The sequence below is a fragment of the Zalophus californianus genome, chromosome 2 (assembly GCF_009762305.2).
Source record: "Zalophus californianus isolate mZalCal1 chromosome 2, mZalCal1.pri.v2, whole genome shotgun sequence".
Lineage (NCBI taxonomy): Eukaryota > Metazoa > Chordata > Mammalia > Carnivora > Otariidae > Zalophus > Zalophus californianus.
Window position 1 is genome coordinate 123560296 of NC_045596.1, and position 25586 is coordinate 123585881.

General features: G+C 39.7%; 1 protein-coding gene across 2 annotated transcripts in view; it reads left to right on the forward strand.

The window, feature by feature from the left end:
- ARHGAP10 (Rho GTPase activating protein 10) overlaps nucleotides 1-25586 on the forward strand; it is a 341466-nt gene that overhangs the window by 195169 nt on the left and 120711 nt on the right. For both annotated transcript variants that reach the window (XM_027599802.2, XM_027599803.2), the window contains exons 16-18: nucleotides 7507-7565; nucleotides 18823-18928; nucleotides 20368-20527. In XM_027599802.2, coding sequence (XP_027455603.1) covers nucleotides 7507-7565; nucleotides 18823-18928; nucleotides 20368-20527 — 325 coding nt within the window. The remainder of the gene's footprint in view (nucleotides 1-7506; nucleotides 7566-18822; nucleotides 18929-20367; nucleotides 20528-25586) is intronic.

Genomic DNA, 25586 nt, shown 5'->3' on the forward strand with positions numbered 1-25586 from the left:
TTCTGCAGTCCCCTACCTGCTACTTCTTTTGGATAACATTTGAAAGATTTTCTAAAACATCGTATTGCTGTACCCATAAATACTTAAGTATATGTCTATAAAAAGGTAAAGACTTAAGAAAAAAAGACAATAGAGAAAGACAAGGAGAATACAGTGATCATACCCAACAAAATTAATATCATCCAGTACTGAATCCATGTTTGCTTTTTTTTACTGATTTTTTTTAAAAGGTCTTTTCATATTTATTTAAATTCCTGCAGGGTTTGAATAATGTCAACACATTTCATATGTTTTAAGTCACTTCTAATCTGCACAGTCCCCTGCCTCTGCACAGCTTTCTTCTCCCTCAGCATTTCTGTTTGTTTATGAACCTAGCTCATTTTTATTTTTTTGTTCTTATTTTTTTAAGGATTTATTTATTTATTTAGAGGAGGGGTGGGGGCGGGGCAGAAGGAAATGGAGAGAGAGAGTCTTAAGCAGACTCCGCACTGAGCACGAAGCCCAGTGTGGGGCTCGATCTCACAACTCTGAGATCATGACCTGAGCTGAAACCAAGAGTCCTATGCTCAAATGACCATACTCCACAGGTCCCAACCTGGGTCATTTTTAAGTAGAATTTTCCATATTTTAGATATGGCAGTTTGTGTCATGGTGTCATTTAACGTGTTTCTGTAGCCATCATATTTCTTGTAAACAGTTAAATCTATAGAATTCATTAGATTTTAAAAATTGATTTATTCCAAGAATATATCATAGTAGTGTTATATTCTTTTTTTTTAAGATTTTATTTATTTATTTGAGAGAGAGAATGAGATAGAGAGAGAGCATGAGAGGGGAGAGGGTCAGAGGGAGAAGCAGACTCCCCGCTGAGCAGGGAGCCCGATGCGGGACTCGATCCCGGGACTCCAGGATCATGACCTGTGCCGAAGGCAGTCGCTTAACCAACTGAGCCACCCAGGTGCCCCCATAGTAGTGTTATATTCTTCCTGTAATATATCAGGAGGTCTGTTACCTGTTTGTCCCACTTTTTCATTTCTTTTCTTTTTTTCCCAAGATTTATTTATTTTAGAGAGGGAGAGAGCTGAGAGAGAGCGCAAGCATGGGGAGGGGCAGAGGGAGAATCTCAAGCAGACTCTCTGCTGAATGTGGGGCCCGACATGGAGCTCAACCTCACAACCCCGAGATCGTGACCTGAGCCAAAATCAAGAGTTGGACACCCCAACCAACTGAGCCACTCTGGTGCCTGGTTGTCCCATTTTTTAATGAGATTAAAACTTATCAGTGAGTTTAGATGTGTATTACCTATTTTTGAGTATTTTATTTAAGCAAGGTATTTTTAACCACCTTTTAAAAATTTTTTTCTTAAACTCTGAAGTACATTATTGTCCCTAGTTGATAAAGGGATAAAATTAATGCGAAATCTATGGGTTAATGTCTCCCTAACTGACCGTACCTGACTGGTTTGGATGAGAATTACGGACAAAATGAATCCCCTTAGATCCCACCTGGGGATTAGAATGTAAGATTCCTGAAGATAGGCATCTTACGTGTCTTGTTCAGTGCAGTTTCTCCAGCAGCTAGAGCTGTACCTGTCACGAAGATATAGGGCTTCTAGACTGGGGAAATTTTGCATCCCCCCCGGAGATAACATGGCAATGTCTGGAAGTATTGTTGGTTGTCACGATTGCTGGAAAGGGGGTGCTACTTGGCATGTAATGGGGGGGGAGTCCAGTGATGGGCTGCTAAACATCCTACAGTGCAGGCGGCAACCCATGATTGCTCCTAAATGTACAGAATGTTAGTAGTGCTGAGATTGAGAAAGCCCATAAGAGATGGATGAAGGAAAGAATAGGAGAGGGATATAAAAATACAATGAACTGCACCTGTTAACTTGATGAGAAAAGGGTGCTGCCACTCTAGGAGGTAGCTTTAAACTCATTTTACTCTTTGGTAAATTCTTGGCTAATACAGTTAAAGGGATTGACCAAAGTGACTCAGTTATTGGTGGGAAACTAAAGGCAAAAATCCAGTTGTTTTATAATGAATTGCATGAGGTTTGTTTGTTTGTTTGTTTGTTTTGTTTTGTTTTGTTTTTTAACCCTGTTCCACATGGTTCTTTTTTTCCTGGTGGGGTAAGTAGTTTAATAAACTTAGAGGATCTTTTTATTGAGTACCGTACATAAAATTTCTTTTTGGTTCTCGATACTTTCTGAAGCTAGTCCCTTATCGCTCCTGGTCTTATGTTGCTTTTTCTGCCTTTTTCTCTCATTACATTGCTTTATCCTTTTGAATTCTGCTTTTAAGCAAACATTGCCTACAGAACAACATTATGAGATGCTATTATTATATAACTTCCCTCCTAACAATATACACAGTCTGCCTGAGTGTGATAAAGTGATTATCATAAAATGGCAGATGTCTTGGGAGATTTTGAAAGTTAGGTTGCTGTTCTTTCCCCTGTGTTATTTTTAGCAACTAAAAATGCAGTAATTAGGATTTAAGTAATACTTTCTCTGGTGACGCGCCAAGTGGGAGAAAACGGAGTTTTTGTTTCGGCTGTCTGGTTATGGCCTGAGCCTGTGCACTTCTTTCAGTGCAAGAGGTAATACTGTGTGATGGTCAAGAGCATGGTTGGAGCCAGCCTGCGTGGGTTGGAATCCCAGCTTTGTCACCTAAGGTACCGCAGCACAAAGTTGAATATAGCTTTTCTCACCAAAAAAGCTGTTGCTCTTGAATTCTTCTCACTGCAAATAACCCCGCCATCTTACTGGTTGGGAGGTTGGAAGTGTAAGAAGGAAGTAGCCAAAGCCCTAAAACACTAGGAGAAGGATAAAGGTGTGTAGCAGATAGATGTATGGCATCTCCCTTTTTCTTCTCCGGACTTGAGGCAAAAATTCTTCACTTTAGGGTTTTAGAGGGCTGAATACCAGCTCCCTGATTGATTACCTGTCTATTGATACCATAATTTTGATTTCCAGCAATGTGTTCATTACAATGGTTTCCCATTGTGAGGGGACAAATGAGCTGTTCCGTGAGGTTTTTCGTAAACTGATTTGAGCTAGAAGAAACTTTCAAAGCCTGGAAATTGGAATGGAACTTTTTGGGAAGAAAATGCCAGCTTAGATAAATATTATGATTTATACTCATAGATCCCAAGCGGTGGCAAAGAGAGGTAGCTTGAAACATGTTGGATGGCAAGTTGAGAGACACAGTGACTCGGTAGAATACATTTTGTATGGGGAACTTGTCATGTTTATTACTGCTTCCCTACCATCAACAATATTTAATACTTATTATTTATGCTGTATTGACTAGCAGACATATGGCATTGGCAGATGTAGCTCATAGAAGGTTTTTCGATGCAAATTCGTTTTTATCGGGAATGAAATGCTCTCTGTGGCTTTTCTAAGTGTTCTCTTCCACTCTCCTCCCCCCAGTTTTCTTTTCAGGACTGTTTAGCTTTCCTTCTGTGCCAAGTCATCATTTTCCTTCCATTTTTCACATATTTTGAAACAAAAAACTCCTAAGGTTTACTTCTTTGTATTTTGGCTGTGGGATAATTGATTTTGTTTTTCGTCTTTAAATGAGAGCATAGGAGATGAAGGGGAGGGAGAAAGGAAATAAGGAACAGCTTTTCTTCACTAGGGCTTTAAGTTTTAGTTGATGTGCCTATGGTTGTCATTGTGATCGTGTGTGTGTGTGTGTGTGTGTGTGTGTGTGTGTGTGTGTGTGTGTACTGTAGTATCCTAAGTTGTGTATAGGGAATATGACCTGTAAATATATTTTTGTATCTGTTTTAGTTGTTTTTTAAACAGCTTTATTGAAGTGAAATTGACCTGTAATAAACAATATATATTTTTTTACATCAGGGTAAGTTTGACATGTGCATACGCCTGTAAAGCAGTGGCCATAATCAAGATAGTGAACCTAACCACTACCCCCCAAAGTTTCCTCATGCCCCTTAGGGATCCCTCTCTCCTACCCTTCCCTTTTTACTCCCTCATTCCTAGGCAACCACTGTTCTGCTTTCTGTCACTGTACATTAATTTGCATTTCTTAAAATTTCATATAAATGGAATAAAAATATATCTTTAAAAAAAAATCTGGGTTCTTTCATTTAGCATAATTAGAGGTTCATTTGTGTTATAGCATGTACCAGTAGCTCATTCCTTCTTGTTGCTAACCAGTGTTCCACTGTATGGATAAATCACAGATTTTTTTTTTTTTTTTTTAAGATTTATTTGTTAGAGAGAGTACACATGGGCGGGGAGGAGCAGACAGAGAGGGAAAGAGAATCTCAAGCAGACTCCCCACTGAGCATGGAGCCCGATGTGGAGATCGATCTCATGATCCTGAGACCATGACCTGAGCCGAAATCAAGAGTTCGATGCTTAACTGACTGAGCCACCCAGGCACCCCTACACCACAGATTTTTTAAAAATCCATTCACCTCATGATGGATATTTGGGTTGTTTGTAGCTTCTGGCTATTACAAATAAAGATACCAAAATCCTTTCTGTACGTACTTTGAGTGAACAGGCTTATATTTCTCTTGGGTCAAGCCAAGGAGCGGAATATCTATCTACATTGTATATTGGATGTATGTTTAACATTTTGGGAAACTGATAAATATTTTTTTCAAAGTGGTTATATTTTTTTTATGTTCTCACCCTAAATGTGCAAGAGTTCCATTTCCTCTGCATCCTTGCCAACTCTTGATATGGTTAGTCTTTTTCATTTTAGCCATTCTAACAGGTGTATAGTGGTATCTCATGTGCTGTTAATTTTCGCTTCCATAATGACTGATAAACTTAAACTTTTCTATGTGCATATTTGCTATCTATGTATCTTCTTGGGTGAAATGTCTTTCATGCAATTAAAAAAACTAAACTTTTGTTTCCTTATTATATTTTGATAATTTTTAATTGTATTTTGGATACAAGTCCTTCGTCAGATCCGTGCTTTGCAAATGTTTTCTTCAGTCTGTGACTTGTCTTTTCCTTCTCTTAATAGTGTCTTTCAAAGAGCATCAATTCTGATGAAGTTCTAGTTTATCAGTTCTTTTTTTGAACTGTACTTTTGGTGATGTATCAAGAAATGTTTGCCTCATCCAGAGTCACAAAGGTTTTCTTTTAAATTTTCTTCTAGAAGTTTTACAGTTTTAGGTTATACTCTTAGATCTATGATCTGTTTTGAGTTCATTTTTATGGAAGATATGAGATACGGATCCAAGTGTGCTTTTGAATATGAATGCCTAGTTATTCTAATACCATTTATGGGAAGAACTATCTTTTCTCCCCTGAATTGTCTATTGAGATGATCATACAGTTTTTCTATTTTAGTTTGCTAGTGTGGCGAATTGTATTCATTTTGTTTTAATATTAAGGCAGTACCACATTTGTGTGATAAACCCAACTTGGTCATGATGTATTATCCTTTTATTTATCTTGTTGAATTTGAATCTTTTTGATTTTATTTTGGTTCCTTTGCTTATATGGGGTTTAATTTACTCTTTTTTTTTTTCTTTTTCTTCTGACTCTCCAAGAAGGAAAGTGTAGTCATTGGTTTAAGACCTGTCTTCTTATATAGGTGTTGAATGATATAAATTTACCCTTAAATACTGCTTTACTAATAACATCCCTTAAATTCTGATATGTTGTGTTTTCATTTTCATTTTGTTCAAAATACTTTCTAGGTTTCTCTTTCTTTGGGGTTTTCCAGATATCTTTTTGTTATTGATTTTTAATTCAATTTTTGTTGTAATCAGAGAAATAGCTGGTATAATTTAAACCCTTTTAGGGCGCCTGGGTGGCTCAGTTGGTTAAGCGACTGCCTTCGGCTCAGGTCATGATCCTGGAGTCCTGGGATCGAGTCCCACATCGGGCTCCCTGCTCAGCGGGGAGTCTGCTTCTCCCTCTGACCCTCTTCCCTCTCGTGCTTTCTATCTCTCATTCTCTCTCTCAAATAAATAAATAAAATCTTTAAAAAAAAAAAAAAAAAAAAAAAAAAAAAAAAAAAATAAACCCTTTTAAATTTATTGAGATTTGTTTGATGGCCTAAAATGTGGTTTATCTTGATAAGTGTTCCATGTGCACTGGGAAAGAATGTGTTTTCTGCTCCTTTTGGATGGGATATCATTTAGGTGAGGGATATATCAATTAGGTAAAATTAGTTGATAGCTTTTTTCAAGTCTTCTGTATCCTAACTGAATTTTTTGTCTACTTGTTCCATCAAGTTACTCAAACAGAGAAGTATTTAAATCACCAGCCATAGGTGTGGATTTGTCTGTTTCTTCTTATAGTTCTATCAATATTTGCTTCATGTATTTTGAAACTCGTTATTATGTCTTGTTGATTAATTGCCCTCTTTATCAATATGAAATGAACTCCTTTATCCCTGCATTTTTTTCTTGGCTTTTGTATATGTCTTAAATTTTTGTGTGTGTGCCTTTGACTTTTTTTTTTCTTAAGCATTTGAAGAGGAATTTCTGGGTTACACAATTTAAACCTCTTAAAGATTTTTAATATCTTGCCAGATTGCCCTCCAGGAAGACTGTGCAGATTGATACTTGTCTAAGTATTCTTTAAGTGTTTTTACAGAGTTCAGAGATCTGGTCTTTTAAAATTTAAGATACATATAAAGATCAACTGAACTGTAGCATTCTGTTGACCACAGGATAAAATACACTACCTTTTGTGTAATCTGTTTGGTAGAAGATTAAAATTATGTTGGGCATTTTTCACATTGTTATCAATTTTATTTCATATCTCTTTTATTGTTTCATAGGCATAAGCCAAAAATGGATATCATATTTCTGTAATAGAGATTTGTAAGAGGAGAGGATATGATCTTTGTTTAAAGTTTTTAATGTTTTTTTGTAGCATCTTCAGTTAATATCCTAGAGATGATTTTCAAAACTATATGCTTGTATTTGGTTGGATAGAATGTTTGACTTTAAATACCTTAGTATGTGGAAAGAAGTTTTATATATAAACTCCGATGTTTGTAAAGGTATTTTCCAAGATTAAATATGAAATTTTTAAAAAAGATTTTATTTATTTGAGAGAGAGAGAGAATGAGAGAGGGAGAGAGAGAAAGCAAGCATGAGAGGGGGGAGGGTCAGAGGGAGAAGCAGACTCCCCGCCTAGCAGGAAGCCCGATGGGGGACTCCATCCTGGGACTCCAGGATCATGACCTGAGCCAAAGGCAGTCGCTTAACCAACTGAGCCACCCAGGCGCCCCTAAATATGAAATATTATGTGATTAGATCTCATAGGGGTTGGTGGCTGCTTAAGCTTTGGTAGTGCCTGGTACAGATAGTACTTAATAAAGTAATCCATTTGATCTATATATCTTTTTGATATGTAAAAAAATTTCCTAGAGAAAGTTTTACACATTAACTGAGAAATGCACATCGTATTTATAACCTTTTATAAAAAAATGAACACAAAGAGCAGTGATCTGTTGGGATGTGTTTGGTAATTCTGGGCTGTCCTTTTCATACAGGAGTCTTCCAGAGCCTCTTATGACCTATGAACTACATGGAGATTTCATTGTTCCAGCCAGTAAGTATTATGTAGAGGTGTAGTGGTTGACAGAGTGTTTAAAATTTCCACATGAAAAATCTCACTTAATGTTCTTGTAATCTATGTTAAAAATAGAGATCCCTTTAGAAGATGTTTGGTCTCTTTCCTCTTTTAGAGGGTGAAAAAGAGGGAGAATTAATTAATTAACTAATTCCCATTTATTTATTGCCTACTGTGTGCTAATCACCGGTAGATACTGGGTAGATGGAGCCCTGAAAGGATTTCTGCCTTTAGGAGTCCATTCTCCAGCAAATATTGGGGCACACATGCCTCCCATTAGCCCATAAAACAGAATAATGTGATGAGCAAAACACTTTGGGAACACAGAAGTATTTAACTTGCAGAAGGTTGGGGAAGATTAGCAGATTTGGAGAGATTAGCAGGTTGGAAATGGCTTCCCATAGAAAGATATTTAGATGGAAATTACAGGCAGAAGGAGTAATGTGAGATAAAGCCAGAAGCCCACACAGTATCCGATAGAGAGTGAATTATATGTGATAAAATGTTAAATAAAAAAGTCCTATAGTTGGTAGAATTTTAATTTGTGATTGAATGTTTCGTGAGTCATACTCATCCGAAGCTGTCCTGTTTTCTCTCTGTTATTCATACCCCTTAGTTTTTGTGTTGACACATGGTGTTTAATCATCAGAGTCGTCCGAAATCCATTGGTGTTAGGTATTTAATAGTTAAGGAGATGAAGGGTGAGACATGTGAAGTCACTTGCCAGATTATAGAGATCTTTATTTAAAATTCAAAACCCTAGCTCCACTGGCTAAAACCTGCAGGATTGGTTTTCACAGGTGCACTGACAGTAGCTATAATTGTATTTTCATTTCCTTCCCCCTTGGATGTATTCCACAGTTTAATTTGTTGAAAAATTTAGAGCAATCCCTTTGGGTCCTATGTTACTGCTGCCCGAACAATTGCTTTAAACATTATTTTCTTGTGAGGTCTTTACGGCGGCCAGTGTAAAGGTTCCTAGTGTGTTACCGAGAGAAGCAATGTGTAGGCCCAACTAGATTAGACTGTGCCGATAAAATAGGCCTTCAGAAAAGGCAAAAACATGGTCCTACTCACTTCTGTTTTCACGTGGAAGAGGATTTTTTTTTTTTTAAAGAAAATTTATGTGATCAAGGAAGTGGGGGAAAGTTTTCTTGGCAAAAACTCAAGCAAACGCTTAGTTGTTTTGATTCCTTCCCGGTGGCATTTTTGGCAAATGGGGGAAAGAGAAATTAAACTCTAGTTGGAGGACAATTGTTTCATGTTGTTTGCCTCAGAGACTGGAAAAAGCAGAAGAGTGCCAGTTTTAATCTAGAATCCTTTGAGAATGGGAGAAAGATAAAGTGATTATGGAGTACGGTTTTAAAATACCACAAGTTAATGTCATTATGATTATCACGCCTTATAACTGAAACTGGTGTGTCTGAAATTCTGATGTCAATGTTTTTTTGTTTTTTTGTTTTTTTACTGGATGAAGGCTTCATAAGAGTAGGAACTTGCGAGTAGTAATGGAGTCTGTAGCGGTAGGAAAGGAGTTTAAAAAGTTTGTCGAGGCCGTCCTTGAGCAATGTGGTAGAAGAGATTGCATAAATATAAATGGTAGCATCGCCTACTAGACTGGTGCCTTGTGTTTGGCCTCCCGACTTTCTGGGGATGCTCTAATAGAATCTCCACAATGATTTGAGTAACAGGCCTATTCCAAAGAAATACTATAGCTACTGTAATTATTGGCATGTTTTTGTGGAGTTGCGGTTGGAGCAGGACCTGTAGTTACCTTCTTTAATGAGAAAAAGTGTGTGTGTTACACAGGTGTATCCAATATCCCCAGTGTGGACTTTAATTTTTTGAGTCTCTGGGAGTACCCCTCACCGTCTTCACTGTGCCTCTCTTAGGAAAGAGTGTGGGAGCAGGTTTTCTAATCTTTTGCACATGGACTTGCAATTATTACATAAAAACAGTTACAGAAGTCAAGTGGCCAAAATTAGTCTCCTCTTTTGAATATTGTTGGAAAATTGGGATTGCGGTCAGGCTATCATTTTCCATTAACAATGGCACAGATGACCTTGTAGTGCAAAAGTGTCTATTAGCAGAGCTGACTGCTAAAATTATCAAGCATCGCCAGTCTTTGTTACTGCCTCTCACGCCAGCATGGAAAACTAATTTTTGATTTCTTTCAGTCATGTGTGGTGGGTTCCATCAGTTCTGGGCTGTTGAGATGGTCTTGTTTGCCCTCCCTGCTGAGAATTCTGGAGGTTTTTCCTGGGTCCCTTTATTGTCTCTCCTCAGTTTCTTCTCTGTAGGCTTCTGTTGAGAACCCATGGGTTAATTTCTGGAGTGCGTGATACAAATATGACTTTTATTTCTTTTTTGTCACCACGAGACAAACATTTTTTGTTCTTCATTCTTAAAAAATACTGTTCAGTGTTGAATGCATTGGGAAATTAATTTTTTTTATAGAGAAAATTAAGAGTGTTAACTACACCCTCTCAGCTGAGAGAGCTAACTAAAATTGCCGAAAGAACTAGAGTCCCTCTGTATGGAAAACCATTCCTTTGTTTCTCCTTTACTCACACATACAGTACTTCACTTCTGACACTTCTGGTCACCAACTGTGTGGGCTTTTTTCCCATGCCAACCAGTTCTGCGACACCAGCCGAGCGTCCTACATTTTGGTTCAGTTCTGATTCTTTCTACCTGGAGTTAGCATCAGGTCCTGCAGGGCAAGGGCTCAGTAGCACAAGCCTGCCCCCACTTCAGACACCAGTTGTGAGTCCCAGGTTGTCTGCAGGACTCTGACTAACTGGCTTGAAATCAGTTTCACGACCCCCACCTTAGGTATGATAAATGGCTCACAGAACTGGGGGAAATACAAAATGGTATTTGCCAGCTTATTATATAATAGAGGATATGATAGAGGATACAGATGAAGAGCCAGATGAAGACATACCTAAGGTGAGATCCAGAAGTGTCCTGAGTGCAGAAGCTTCTGTCCCTGTGGAGTTAGGGTGTGTCCCCATCTGGGAGCCCACCACAAAGTCACCTCATTAGAATAAAAGATAATCTTATCACCCAGGAAATTCCAAGGGACTTAGGAGCTTGGCGTCAGACACTTCTATCACTTACAAAATTATGGAGGTTGTTGGAGCTTTGTGTTAGAAACTAGGATCAAAGACTAAATATTAGGGGCACCTGGGTGGCTCAGTCATTAAGCATCTGCCTTTGGCTCAGGTCACGAACCCACGGTCCTGGGATCAAGCTCCGCATTGGGCTCCCTGCTCAGCAGGAAGCCTGCTTCTCCCTCTGCCAGTCCCCCTTCTTGTGTGCCCTCTCTTGCTGTCTCTCTCTATCAAATAAATAAAATCTTAAAAAAAAAAAGACTAGATATTAGAACAGAAGATTAGAACAAAAGATTCATATGTGTATCAGGCACTCCAGAAATCAAACCTTACTCCTATTTATAAGACTTTTAGGAGCTCCATGTCAGGAACCAGAAGCAGAGACCAGCATATATATGTCTTATTACTTCATACCATCCATCTTGTGAGAAAATATAATGAGCTTTTTAGTATAGAAATTCATAAGATGAAAACACAGTTTAGTTGGTCTGTGCAGGAATGCAAAAGATTGTGCCCATCTAGGGAAGGATATTAGGTGTCTACCTGGATATTTTTCTACGGCATTTATTATCTCTGAGAATGTTTTAGTCCATGGTCTGTGTCTTAGCCTTTCAGGCTCAGAGTTCTTGATATATCATATTGATAGAAACTGGACCCATTCAGGATTGGACTCATGTTAAGCTTAGCTTGAGAATGACCGTCGAAGCCTGGATGCCTAATGTGGCATCATACAAAAATATTTCCCCCCTGAACAAGAACACTTGTCTTGCTATGTTTTATATATTTTCCTTCTGTAGTCAAGTTACCTGGGAAGCAAAATCATAATCACAAAGCTCTTAAGTCATTTATGATGAAAAATATAAACTATTAGAGGATCCAAGGCACTGGTATTTGCCTAACTGGAATGTTCTATCTTAGTTGGTAAACCTGCATGGGAAGCAGGAAAATCATGTGGTCTTAGTTGGGAAGGACTTGGAAACTTGGACATTACAAAGGAATTGAATGCCTAATGACATTGAGCTATTTTAGCTGGATATATTCATTTCCCAGTGGATAGGGTCACCCACTCGAATACTTGATGTCTGTTGAGTGAAGCACCTTGGGAAGTGTTTGGATGTTTACCGCTATGCTTTCTTAAACTTACAGTACTGTTGAGTTATGACATTTAAATATTGAAATAATTTAATATTTATCTGCCTGGGTATCTTTGATAAGCTCCAATAAGCTATGATCCTATCTTTTTCAGTCTCTGTTAGTTGGCACAGCATCGTAAGCACATAGACATTAAGTGTTGTGGATGCTGATTTCTAGTTTCACAACTAAAAATGCTTTTGCTATTACAGTAAACTCCTAATTCCCTGGCATATGTTAGGAATTTGGTGTTATGATTAATTCAGTATCCTAGATTTTAAAAAAGTTATGCTTTTCATTATATAATTTATATAAATTAAAATATAATGAAATCCATATAGCATAAGCCACTGAAGATAATTTAACTATGTACTTTATCATTTAAAAAACTTTTTTTGAGTACCTTTAAGTTATTATTATGTTGCAATTACATGGAAATGCCCATTTAGTAGAGATTTCTGATTAATGTCAAATAAAATGGAGAAAAAAGTAGTTTTACTTTAAATGCCTTACTTCCAGGGGTGCCTGGGTGGCTCAGTTGGTTAAGCATCTGACTCTTGATTTGTTTTTGGCTCAGGTCATGATCTCAGGGTCCTGGGATTGAGCCTTGCATTGGGCTCTGTGCTCAGTGGGGAGTCTGCTGGAGATTCTCTCCCTGCCTCTGCCGCTCCCCCACCACCCCAAAATAAATAAATAAATATTTAAAAAGCACCTTATTTCCAAATATTCTTCTTTTTGAAAGAGGGAAAAAGCAGGCTTGAGAAAAATGCGTGTGTGATTTCAAATGAAGATGGGTGTGGGAGGGGCACTCAAAGAAGGAAGTGGAAGGCTTTGATTCTATTTTTCAAAACCGATTCTACTATTTTTAGAAATGAAGAACCTTAACCTTAGAGAGTGGGAAATGATTTCTCTAGCTTGTGTTTCTGAATAAGTAATAAATCCCCAAATATTAAAATTAAATTTTCTTTGGAGAGAAATGCTTATTAATGACAAGGTAGACAACATGAGTTAGAAGTAGCTTTTTAGTCAAAGTTTTATAAAATATTCAGTTTTTGAATGTACGAAATTCTTATCATAGCCAGTTACCTTTTTATTCCTTTGGAATTTTTAAAAATTATTTTTCAGAGTCTTGACTTTAAATTTTCCCCCAATTTAGTTTTATTTTTAAAATTAAAGCTGTGAATTGCAAATGTTGTTTTTTTAAAAATTTCTTTCATTTTTCTCCAGCTTTGATTTAGTAAGGTATTATCTTGGTTTTAACTCCAGACAAAAACTTGATTATAATTTGTGTTTTTTTTCTTGAAGTATTGTATTTGAAGTATTGACACACAGTGTTACATTAGTTTCAAATATACAACAGAGTGATTTGGCAAGTCTATTCATTATGCTATCTTCATCACAAGTGTAGCTACCATCTGTCACTGTATCATTGACTACATGCCCTCTGCTGTACCTTTCATCCCCCTCACTTACTCATTCTGTAACTGGAAGCCTGTACCTTCCACTCCCCTTCACCCATTTTGCCCATCTCCTGATGTCCTGCTCCCCTCTGGCAACCACCTGTTTGTTCTCTGTGTTTGTGAGTCTGTTTCTGCATTTTTTGTTTGTTTGTTTGCTTTTGTTTTTTAGATTACACATTTAAGTGAAATCCTATGGTATTTTTCTCTGACTGACTGATTTCACCCCTCTAGGTCCATCTATTTTTGTTGTGAATGGCAAGATCTCATCTGTTTTTATGGCTGAGTGATATTCCTTACTAACTCTTTAGATAGTTGTACTTTTGGTTTCAGTGACAAATTTAGTCTAAGAGGTTTTTTTTTTTTTTTTAAGATTTTATTTATTTGAGAGAGAGAGAGAGAGAGAGAGCATAAGCAGGGAGAGGGAGAAGTAGACTCCTTGCTGGTGCGGAGCCCAACCCTGAGATCATGACCTGAGCTGAAGGCAAATGCTTAACTGCCTGAGCCACCCAGGTGTCCCTGTATCTAAGAGTTTTTAGTATGTAATATGATTTGATTATTTGTATTCTGCTTTATCAGATGCCTTTTCATTTCTTAGCCTTTTTGCTTCCTTTGTCTTTAGCAACAGCTGTGTCCTGTGTTGTGAAACCTCATTCCTCACTCTAAAGCATTACTATTAGAAGTGTAAACTGGAACAGACTTACCTGTACAATCACTGGAAGCACCTCAAATGTTCAGAGAATTGATGGTGTGGTGCTTTTTAATGACATGGAGAGATGTCCATGGTATATTAATGCAATAGGCTATTCACGCATTTCATTATGAAAAAAGGAAGCAAAGTTCTGAAAGGATTAAGCCTAAAATTTACCAGCCTCAGTTAGGGTGAGATTTATTATGGGTAGCTTAATGTAAGTGAACTTTTTGTTGAAACATAATAGAAATGTATACGAATAATAAGTATACAGCTTAATGAAATTTCACATATTAAGATAGCCGTGTAATCGGCCCTGGATCAAGAAATAAGACATTGTCAGAGTCCCAGAAACCCTTTCTCACACCCACACAGTCCCTATGACATACGAGCACTCCCCTGACTTCTGACACCACAGGTCCAGAGGTTAGGGTTGCTGCTGCATTCGCATTGTATCTAAATGGAATCATCCAGAATATCCTCTTTTGCATTCAGCTTCTTTTGCTCATCTTGGTGACATTCCTCCGTGCTGAGTGAATCAGCAGTTCATTCTCTGTCCTTGTGGTATAGGATTCCATTGTACGAACACACCACAATGCATTTATCTGTTCTGTTGATGGAGACTTGGGTGGTTTCACTTTTGGGATTATCAAGAGTGCTACTGCTGTGAACATTCTAATATGTGTCTTTTAGTGAACATTTATGTGCATTTCTCTTGGTTTTGAGTAGAATTTTTGGGTTGTGGGTTGGAATGTGTGTGTTCAACTTCAATAGGTACTGCCAAAGAGTTCTCCAAAGTGATTGTGCCGTTTAATTATTCCCACGTAGTTAGAGCCGGACAGTTCTAGTTACTTCTTATCCTAGCCAGAACTTAGTGTTGTATTCATTTAAAGCCATTCTGGTGGATGTAGTAGTAGCTCATTGTGGTTTTAATTTTATTTCCCTGATAAATAACGAAGTTTAGCACTTTTTCATATGTTTATTGGTCATTCGGCTGGTCTCTTTCCTGGAGTTCCTGCTCCAGTCTTTTACCTGTTTTTCTTTTGGCTTGTCTCTTTCTTTTTGGATTGATTTGTAGTTCTTCATAGTCTGATGGCATGTTCTTTCTCAACGATATGTATTTCAAATTATTAGTGATTGCTTTCACTGAGTTGTTTCATCTACATTTTCTAAAATTTTAACAGAGTAGATATTTAGTTTTTACAACAAGGAAAAAGTAAAACATCATCATTTTGAAGAAACAGATTCCTAAATCAGACAAAGACAAAAACCATATTATTTCACTTATATGTGGAACCTTAGAAAAGATAAACAACAGCAAGCAAGCTGATAGATACAGAGAACAGATTGGCAGCTGCTCAGTGCTGGGGAGTGGGCAAGTTGGGTGAAAGGAGCTGGAAGGTACAAACTTCCAGTTATAAAATAAGTAAGTCATGAGGATGGAATGTAGGGCACGGGGACTATAGTTAATAATACTGTATTGTGTATTTGAAAGTTGCTAAGAGAGTAAATCTTAAAAGTTCTTTTTTTTTTAAGATTTTATTTATTTATTTGAGATAGAGCATGAGAGAGAGAGAGCACAAGCAGGGAGAGGGGTAGAGGGAGAGGCAGAAGCAGACCCCCCGCTGAACAAGGAGCCCGATGTGGGGCTTGATCCTGGGATACCAGGATTATGACCTGAGCTGAAGGCAGACGCTTAACCGACTGAGCCACCCAGGCGCTCCGGTCTTGAAAGTTCTTATCACAAGAAAACAATTTATAACTGTGTGGTATTGGATGTTAACTAGATGTATTGTGGTGGTCATCTAGCAATATATACAAATACTGAATCATGTTGTACACTTGAAACTAATGTAATGTTATATGTCAGTTATTCTTGATTTGCTTTCTCTCTCTTCCCTTCCATTTCTTGATACTTGAACCAGTGATCTGAAATCCCACTCTCTCTGTCCCTTCTAGCCACTCACTCTTTAACCTTCTTGTATAACCAAAGAGGGACTCCTGGCTGGCAAACTTAGTGGTGGGTGTCTAGGCCCTCCTTCCAGTCTTGCTCTTCCTTAGTCCCTCGTTAACTCTTTATACCACTGGCTACCCAGGACTTGCATGTTTCTTCTCACTTGACTTTCTGATGATATTGAACCTCCTGGTTCTCCCTCCTCTTCCTCCTCCTGTGCTTTGTTTAGCCCCCAGTTGGCATGTCCCATGCACCCGACGGAGCTCTTTTCCCCATGGGACACTCTGTTAGCTTTCTGAAGTAGTCTGGCAGCCTTGGTCGTGTGCCCTCCAGAGAACATTGCTACCTTCATCTCTAACGCCTCCTACCATTCCCAGCTCCCTGCTAGATATCTGCCCCTTGAACATCCCTTCCTCTGTCACTCCCCCATCATCGTCCCCCTTAAACCAGCATTGTCTCCTCTGCTCCTGTCTGTTAGGGGGACTGACCATACTACTGCATAACCCAGGCATGAAACATGGGTCATCTTTGCCTTCTTCCTTCTGACCCACGGCCAGTCTGCAGCTAGATCCTATCAATTCTATGTCTTCCGTGGGAGCTCTCACATGGGAAGAGTAATGCAAACCACAGCAGAGGGGATGGGTGATCTCCGTGAGGGAGCACCTGTCTGTGCCTGCCACCAGCACTCGGCACTTTTCAGGTGCTACCTCACTGAATCTCAGAATGGCCTTAGGAGATAGTGCTGTTAACTTCATTTTGCAGATGAGGAACTGAGGCCAGAAGCCTCCGTTAGTAGGTATCTTGCCCTTGTTGTCAGTTAGAAGCAGCAATTCTAAGGCCTGCCTGCCGGCTCTGCTTCCTCACTTGTAATTCTACCACCTGCCCACCACCCCCCCCCCCCCGCCCTTTCCTGGCTCATTACTTCTTGCCCAAATAGCCTTTCCCTCCTGATTGCTTTTTTCCCCATTCGAATCCATCCTCCAGAAAACGTCAGGTATATCTCCCCAAATTTGACTCTGTGCCTATCTCTTCCCAGCCTTCCTTACAGTGACTGATTTAGAAGCCAACAGTCAAGACAGGTTCTTCAAATTAGCTCTTACAACCAGAGTTTGGCCTCTGCCTTTCCATAAGCTTAAGGCGCCCTCTCTGCATAGGCTGTGCATTTTCTTATACTGTTTGCAGAATCTGAAGTGTGCCCCTTCCTCCTCAGTTCTGCTTTAAATTCTTCCCTGTTCTTCAAGACCCAACTCAGATGCTCTCCCTTATATGAAACCTCTCCTCAGCTTCTCCTGCCAACTCTCTGTGAGCCTCCAAGCAGTCCGGACCATCCTTTCTGCTGCCTTAACTGCTCGCTGAATTCTCCTCAGTCGCTTCTTTGACACCCCTGAAAATTCATGTGGAGTTCTCAATAATAAGCATTTTATTGATTTGTTTGATACTTTCTGTCAAGAACACAATAAAGGGAATTTGGGCGTGTTGCTAATAAGAGCCATGGATAATTCATTCCAAAGTCTAAGGGAGAAAGTGAGTGTGTTAGTTCCCTAGGGTTGCTGAATAGCTTAAATCAATCACTCAGTCAGTCAATAAGTAAATAAATAAATTCATTCACTCATTCACTCACTCACTCACAATTCTAGAGAATGGGAGTCCAGAATCAAGGTGTAGGTTGGCACGGCCAACCTCTAAGGCTCCAGGGAAGGCTCTTTCCTTACCTCTTCCAGCATGTGGTAGTTCCCAGCAATCCTTGGCATTCCTTGGTTTGTAGACACATCACTCCAATCTCTGCCTCTGTTGTCACATGATATTCTCCCCTGTGTCTATCTTCTTATGGCCATTTTCCCTTTGTGTCTTTGTTTTCTTATAAGGGCACCAGACATACTAGATTAAAGGAGCACCCTACTCCAATATGAGATCTTAACTGATGGCTTCTGCAATGACCTTATTCCCAAATAAGGTCATTATGTTAAGCATGTCTTTTTACTCTGACATTTTGACATCTGGGGCTTTACTGATCCTGGGGAGAACGCCCTTTCTGGGGCTAACCAATTCCTTGAGATAGTAAACTGAGCATGCTTTCCATGTGCCACTCAATCCAGAGCCCATTTTCTCTCCGTGACTCTGTCGTTTGGGCTCTTACGCTCCAGGTCAGCATTATCCTGCCCTTAGCACCTCGGGGCAGGTACCATATGTCTTGGCATAGCCCTTGTGCTCCAGAGTCTGCTGAAGTAATTCAAACCAACCAATCCTGAGTCTGCTTGCTCTGCCTTGCCTCTTCCCTCACATGGAAAACACAATCAAGCCTCTTGCCCACATTTCCCCCTTGTTCCCTCTGCCTCGTGGCTGACCCTGGCTTACCATGCCTCCTGTTTCTAGGTGGTATGAGTATAAAACGCTTCCTTCAACTCAGTCATTTTCATGTCAGCATTTCTTACCATACCTGATTAAAACAAATCCCAGGCACGTTTTAAAACAGTCATGTTCTGAGACACTAGGGAGTTAGAACTGCAGTGTATCTTTTTGGGGGATAAAACTCAACCCTAAGAGGGAAGAACCTGTTTGCCTCTATTTTATTTGCATTCCCTTGTGGGGCAGTGACCCAGTAATCGACTCCTTCAAGGGACAAGCAGACTTGAAGTGTAGAGTGCAAGAAGGAGAAGCTGTAGTCATCCTCTGTTCTTAAATATCACCCTAGGGATAGGCACTCATTGCATTCACACTGAAATAGATAGTTCCCACCCCCCCACCTTTTTTGGGAAAGGTGGCGAAATACGTTTAAATTCTCTGTTGAAAGATGTTGAACAGATGAGCTGTTGTCATGGTTGATTTCTGGGACTGTATTTGATTGAGTAATCTAACCTATTTTTTTCTTTTTTCTTTTTTTTTAAAGAAAGTGGAAGCCCAGAATCTCGTGTTAATGCTATCCATTTCTTGGTACACAAACTGCCAGAGAAAAATAAAGAAATGTTGGACATTTTGGTGAAACACTTAACAAAGTAAGCCCCTTTTTCTTGCTTTCTTTGTTTCACTCTGGGTGCCATGTGGGGTTCTTGGATTCCTAACGGTTGGAAGTGGGGCTGTCTACACAATACCAGGGACCACGCCTGGAAAGGCAGGCTGGACAGTTGGATCACTGTGTATGTTTTGGACAAGAGCATTGAAATATGATGCTTTCGTAAAGTTGTATAATTATTTGCTTAACATCACTGCCAGCAACTTGGGGTTTGATTGGAAGTAAGAGAAGAGAATATTATACACTTCCCTGTACACGGATCCTGGAAATGTGATTATAAGTCTGTTAGCGAATTTAGCCTGGTTTCACACCTACCTAACTCTAAGTTTGTACATGGCCTTTAAGTTAGTTTAATCCAGTAATAGGTAGTTATTTCATAGGATCCATTCTAGCCTTTTTATTCCCTCTTTAAAAAGCAGGCAAAATCTAAGCATTTAGTGGATAAATTAGCCCTTTCTTCAAATGACTCTTAGATCATTGTAATTATAGAAATTTGGAGGTAAGAGGAAGCTGAGGAATGCTGTTTTAGAATGTCCTTAATTTTCTTTTGTTATTTATTTTATTATGCTTTTATTTTATATAAAAAGAAACTGAGGGCCAGAGGATATTATGACCTGCCAAATGTCCTACTACTAGTGGAGCCATATGTGTTCATTTAGTCAACACGTATTTATCGAATGCCTTTTTTAGGTGCTTGTGGATACATAGTTGAACAAGATAGATGAATTCCCTACTTTCATGAAGTCCCTTCTTTCTAAGAGGGAAAAGATAATAAACAGATTACAAATAAAAATACGAAATAATTTCAGGTGATAAGTGGTTAAAAAAAAATGAGGGGATAGAGAATATAGATTGAATGTGGGACTTTAAAGAGTATTGTTATGGAAGGTGTCTTGAGGATCGGAACTTTGAATTGAGACCTGAATTAAGCATCAGGGCTTCTGAGAACCGTTGTCTAGGTTGCTCACTGCACAATGTATTGGGCCAAAGGGGTGAATGTGGGTGCTCTGCCCAAGTTCTGTGTGCTCGTGAAGCTAATTCTTATAAAGATACCATACAATCTGGTCATTACTGGAAGCCAAGGGTATGATAGTCTGGGGAAAGTGGGGATATTCTAAGTAGAGGGGGATGGTAAGAGAGGGTCTTCGGGGGGCAAAAGTCTAGCATAAACATGGAATTATTAAGAAAGCCATCGTGGTTAGAGCAGAGCCTCGAGAAGAGAGGGCTAGTGGGAAGGTAGGCAGGGACCTAATCCCCTAGGGTCTTGTCAGATTTTGTTATTTCAGAAGCAGACACGGAGGACAATTGAGTGTCTTGACTCCTTGTTTTTAAAGAAACACAGAGTTGCAGAAGATTGTACCTTCCCAGCTATTGCCTCTCTTTTAACCGGAGACTTTCTCCCCCTGTCCCCTTCCTTATCAGTGTTTCAAATCACTCCAAGCAGAACCTCATGACTGTGGCAAATCTGGGAGTGGTGTTTGGACCAACTCTGATGAGGCCCCAGGAAGAAACTGTTGCTGCCATCATGGATTTGAAGTTTCAGAACATCGTGGTGGAAATCTTAATTGAAAACCACGAAAAGGTAAACTCTCTTTGTTTTTTCCTTAGGGGAATTCCTGGTTTTGGCTTTATCACCATGTGAAACTAGCCTCCAAGATTCCCCACCACCGTTAAATGATTTTATTATTATTGCGATGATGAGTTTGGTTCTGAGAAGTTCCTCCTGAGCTTCTGTCTTCTGATGGATTTCCGTAAATCTGAAGTTTACCTGGTCTTCTGTTATCTCACTGGTTTAAGGGAGAAGCATTTTACCCAGATGCAAACGACAGTCTGCAGTATAATATTGAACTGTTTAGATTCTTTGCAGCTTTCAGTCCTATCTTTGGATTTCTCAAACTCTATTTCTGTAACCCAGGGAAAATATTTTTGCCAATCTGTGTCACATTCTCCCTAGAAAAACACACATATAACTTCCCCTTATCTCCCAAATTGTGCTGACAATTTCAGGGGATTCACATGCATCCCTGAATCTGGGAACCCCAGGTTAAGAATCTCTGGTTTAAAATGAATAATCTCCTTAGTGACACATCGTTTTACTTGTTTCTCTATGATCAGGGGACTACAGAAGTTTACAAAATATGATAGATTCTTTGAAGAACTTTTATGTGGTTTTTTTCTCACTCTCATTATAGATCACAACTTTGCTAATAATTTTCCTCACTTCTTTTAAGATAGGGAATTTGAAAATTGTTAAAATGCTTGGTTACTCATTTGTTTATTAAAGGTTTGTTGTAGTTTGTTTGTTTTCAACTGAGATTACACTATATGCCAAGCATGTATGAGGTGCTAGGCCATGAAGAAGAACATTACAGCCCCTGATGGAAAGCAGCTCACAGCGTGGGGTGGGGCCCCATTTTGGGACTTGTATCCCACAGCACTTATCTGTGTCCAACGTGCTAATTTATTTATTGTCATAGTTATCTATTTCTCCCTGCCAGATCCTTGAGGGCAGAGATTGTTTTTTACACTTAGAATAATACCTGGTACATATTAGGTGTTCAGTTCATATTTATTGGATGAATTAATGAACTCAGTAAATTTTAAGGGGGTCAGAGGAGTGGGAAGGAGAGAAACAGAGTCTCCATGAACAAAGCACGGTAAGAGCCTTGTTGCATTTGCTGTTTGCTAGAGTGATTCTAGCTTGTGTGAGTTAAGTGTGAAAGCTGGTCAGAGATTTTCTTGCCCAATATAATAAAAGCAGCTTGTTTATGGGTGTAAGAAGTTTGGTTTTTGTTTGTTTGTTTGTTTGTTTTTAGCTAGCAAGTGGTGCCCTAAGCTATCCAGACAGCTTTAAGGAAAGATGGCTATAATTGTTTTTAGAAAAAGAAATAATTAAGGACACCTGGGTGGCACAGTTGGTTAAGTGTCCAATCTTTGGTGTCAGCTCAGGTCACGACCTCAGTGTTGTGGGATCGAGTCCCACATCGGGCTCTGCACTCAGAGTGCAGTCTCCTTGAGATTCTCTCTCCCTCTGCGTCTCCCCTGCTCACTCGCTCTCTTTCTCAAATAAATAAAAAAAATCTTAAAAAAAAAAAAAGAAATAATTAGACCCATGGCTTTGAAACAATGTTTAGTGGTACAACTATCATTAGATTAAGTCCCAGTTAGGGAACTTTTTATGCAGTTTATTGGTGAAAATACTGGCTCTGGGTCTTGCTCTCAGATAAAAGGATCTCCACTGAATCCTGCAGCTTCCTGTTTTCTTATTTGAAGCTGAGAAGATAAGTTCACAATTTTTCGGCTTGGGAAATAGACAGCGATGCCTTCACCTTGTTAACAAATCTTACAGGAATTTCCAAGTGGCATTGGTGAGCCAATTATAATAGTGATGGCAGATGACACTGGACCCACTCTCAGAGATTAAGCTCCATAGGGCTAAGGAGAGGGCTTTCACTTTTCCCCTCTGCCTTTCTGTGGCTACGCTAGATAATGCTGTGAAGGCGTAGCCAATGTGAATTGAAGCACTGACTTCCTATTAAGAAGGGGGCAGGTGGGATTGAGTTTCAGATCCTTCAATGAGTGCGTGGGTTTAGTTTGGAAGCACAGGGTTGGGGGGGGGTGGAAAGCTTTTAGCTTGGATTAGTTCATATTTCTGAGAACTTAATTTCCCCATTTCCTCTTTTTTTCTCTCCGATTTCATCCTTGTCCACTTTCACTCCCGGCTCTATTGTTCCTACTCAGCTGGACTTCGCTTCAGAGTCTAGGCTCTGCTATGAGGAAGGATACTTCCGCCGACAAGGGTGGTTGTACAGAAAACTTCACATGGATTCATGTACCCATAGGAGCCTGAGGTTTCCTTGGCAACTGATCCATGTTTACCACCCAAAGATCTTGTGTTTGACTTGAATGTGGTGAGGGAGGGATGTGGTTCCTCTTAGTAAATGTTCGAGAACAAAATGAGAAAGTGAGAGGAAGGAGGATAGAAGGGTTACAAAGAAGAGTCTTCTGGGGGAGGAAAGAGTTCTAATAGTTAGGGGAGCAAACAGGTGCAGTGAGAGAGGGAGTGAAGAGGCCTACGCAGTGTCTATGAAGGAGAACCGACAGAGGGAAAGTGACAATAGAAGGAATGCCTTTTCTTTTCCTCAGTTACTTATTTTTTCATCCTGGGAATGTGAAAAATGTTGACTCTGACCCGGAACGTTACTACAGCAAAAGAGGAAACTTTCAGCATATAATTAAAGCAAGAAAGCTCTAGATTAATTTTAGAGTTAGAAAAAGACTGAAGTTAATCTGCCTCGGAGATCACATTTTGTCCTAGCCTCTTTGCTGTTTTTTTTCATAAAACTCATATGTACTCTATAGGAAACTTAATCCACATGCTTTGGCCTCATTTCCACACAATATATTAAGATGTTGTTTTAAAAGAAGCGTTCACGGGCCAAAAATATTATCAAGGTCTTTCTTCCCGTGCAAGCCAGAAAATTGCATTTCCCAGGTGGAAAAGGGTACTGCAAAATTCCCACAGATTTTCAAGTTGGGATTGTGCCTTATAATTTATCAGTTTTACATAAGTTTTTTTTCTTAAAGATTTTACTTATTTATTTGAGAGAGAGGGAGAGCCCGAGCATGGCAGGGAGAGGGTGGGGCAGAGGCAGAGGGAGAAGCAGGCTTCCACCGAGCAGCGAGCCCGACATGGGACTTGATCCCAGGACCCCGGGATCATGACCTGAGCCGAAGGCAGACGCTTAACCAACTGAGCCACTCAGGCGCCCCTTAAGTTTTGTTCTTGACAAAGTATAATTCTTACGGATTAATGCAGTGTGTTTGTGGTGAGCGCCTGCTTGGAGTCAGACGTGATGTGAGATTTGGGGGAAGAGGCTGACAGGGGAAGGATCTGTCCACCAGTAATTGCAAGATGCAGTGGAGAATAGTGCTCTCAGAGCGATGCAGAGAAAGCTGCTGAGACTTCAGAGGAGAATTTAGGTCTGACTGTGGGGATTCTAGAACGTTTCCTGACTAGGTGGTTTGAATAGGTTTTGGAATGGAGTTTGAACAGGTGGAGATGTTTTAAGAGGACATTTCAGGTATGGGGAGGTCATGTAATCAGAGAAGCCCCGAGAATATGTGTGCGTCTGGGAATGCAGCATCTGTTGGAACAATGGTGAGGGGCATGAGATGTGGTTGGAAAGAGATTTGGGCCAGGTGTAAGGAGTTTGGGAATGCCACCCTAGGACTTTTGGATTTCATTTGGATAACCAGGGCCCCTCATGGTTTTTAGGTAAACTGCTTCAGGAAGTTTAATCTGGCATCAGGTTAGCAAATAGAAGGTGGAAGAGTAACAGAGTAAGAGGTCACATGGCTGAGGACGTGGTAGTGGGAGTGAGAGTTCAAGGGGAGCAAGCTTCATCTCCCAAGGCTCAGTGGACACAGTCCAGGGACTGGATCGGTGGGCCGTCTCAAAGCAGTGTGTTAGGAATGATGGTCAGTAGGTCACAAATGAGGACCCAGACCTGGGAGAATATTAGGGTCATTAATAAAAATAGGGAAAAAATGGGTTTGGGGCAAGAGTTCAGTTTTTAACGTGCTGAATTTTAGCTGTCTGGATGTCTAACAAACAGAGATGTGGGGCTCAAATCTGTGAGAGAATTTAGTGGTAGGAAGTAGAAGATAAGATAAAAAGGCATGATATTGGCATAGGAGAGTGTGCTATATGCTTTCAGACTACTACGTGGGGTACTTAACCTCCTGTAACCCTAGTGTTTACATGTGTGCATGTAAAATAGATATAGCTGCTTAAAATAGATAAAATAGATACAGAAACTTAAATATATAAAGTAAAACATATAAAGTGCCTACTGCATGCATATGTAATAGTATCCTTGTATATATACAGAATTCTTATTACATATATTGTCCCTTTACACCGTGGGAGAAAGCTGAAGGGTGAGAGATTAGCTTGTTTATGGGCACACTGCTGGTGAGTGGCGAGGCTTGGGTTTGAACTAAGGGGTGTTTGACCCCCACACCTTCGCTTCTCATCACTCGGAGAAGGTTAAGAGCAATATCCTCGAGAAACACCAAGATTTTCCTATTACAACAGGAGCCAGAAGAAACCCAGGCAAGTTTCAGTGTTAGGGTTGTCAAGGGTCCTTGTCAGTGATGCTGGATGCTGGCACTATGGGAGAGCACGAGTATTTACTCCAAGAGTAAAATGTCTGTTGAGAGCAAGAGCTGAAGTCGACTTCAATGAGTGAGTGTTGGGGAATGGGTGCTAACAAGTACAGACCTACGTTGTATTTTTCCCACGTGACAGAACATACGGGAGGAAAAGGCAGAGCAGACAGGACAGGGGAGGGAAAGAGTAGGGTAGGACTACTAGCACCTGACCTGTATACAGTTTGCCAATCAGTTTCAATTCTAGTTTTCGGTTAGCTAATTTCTGAGATTGGGGGCTCTTTAGAGGAACTTAGGGATGGAAAGAACCTTCCTGGGAGTTCATAGAGTTTGTTGAAATGGAGCCCATTCTGCTATTTCATACATTTGTAGTGTCCTAAAAGGAATTTGTGTTTATAAAGTGACCCTCTTCTAGTCACTCCCCAAGTCCCTGAGGGCCCTTGAAGATTATGAAGAGCCTTTGAGAA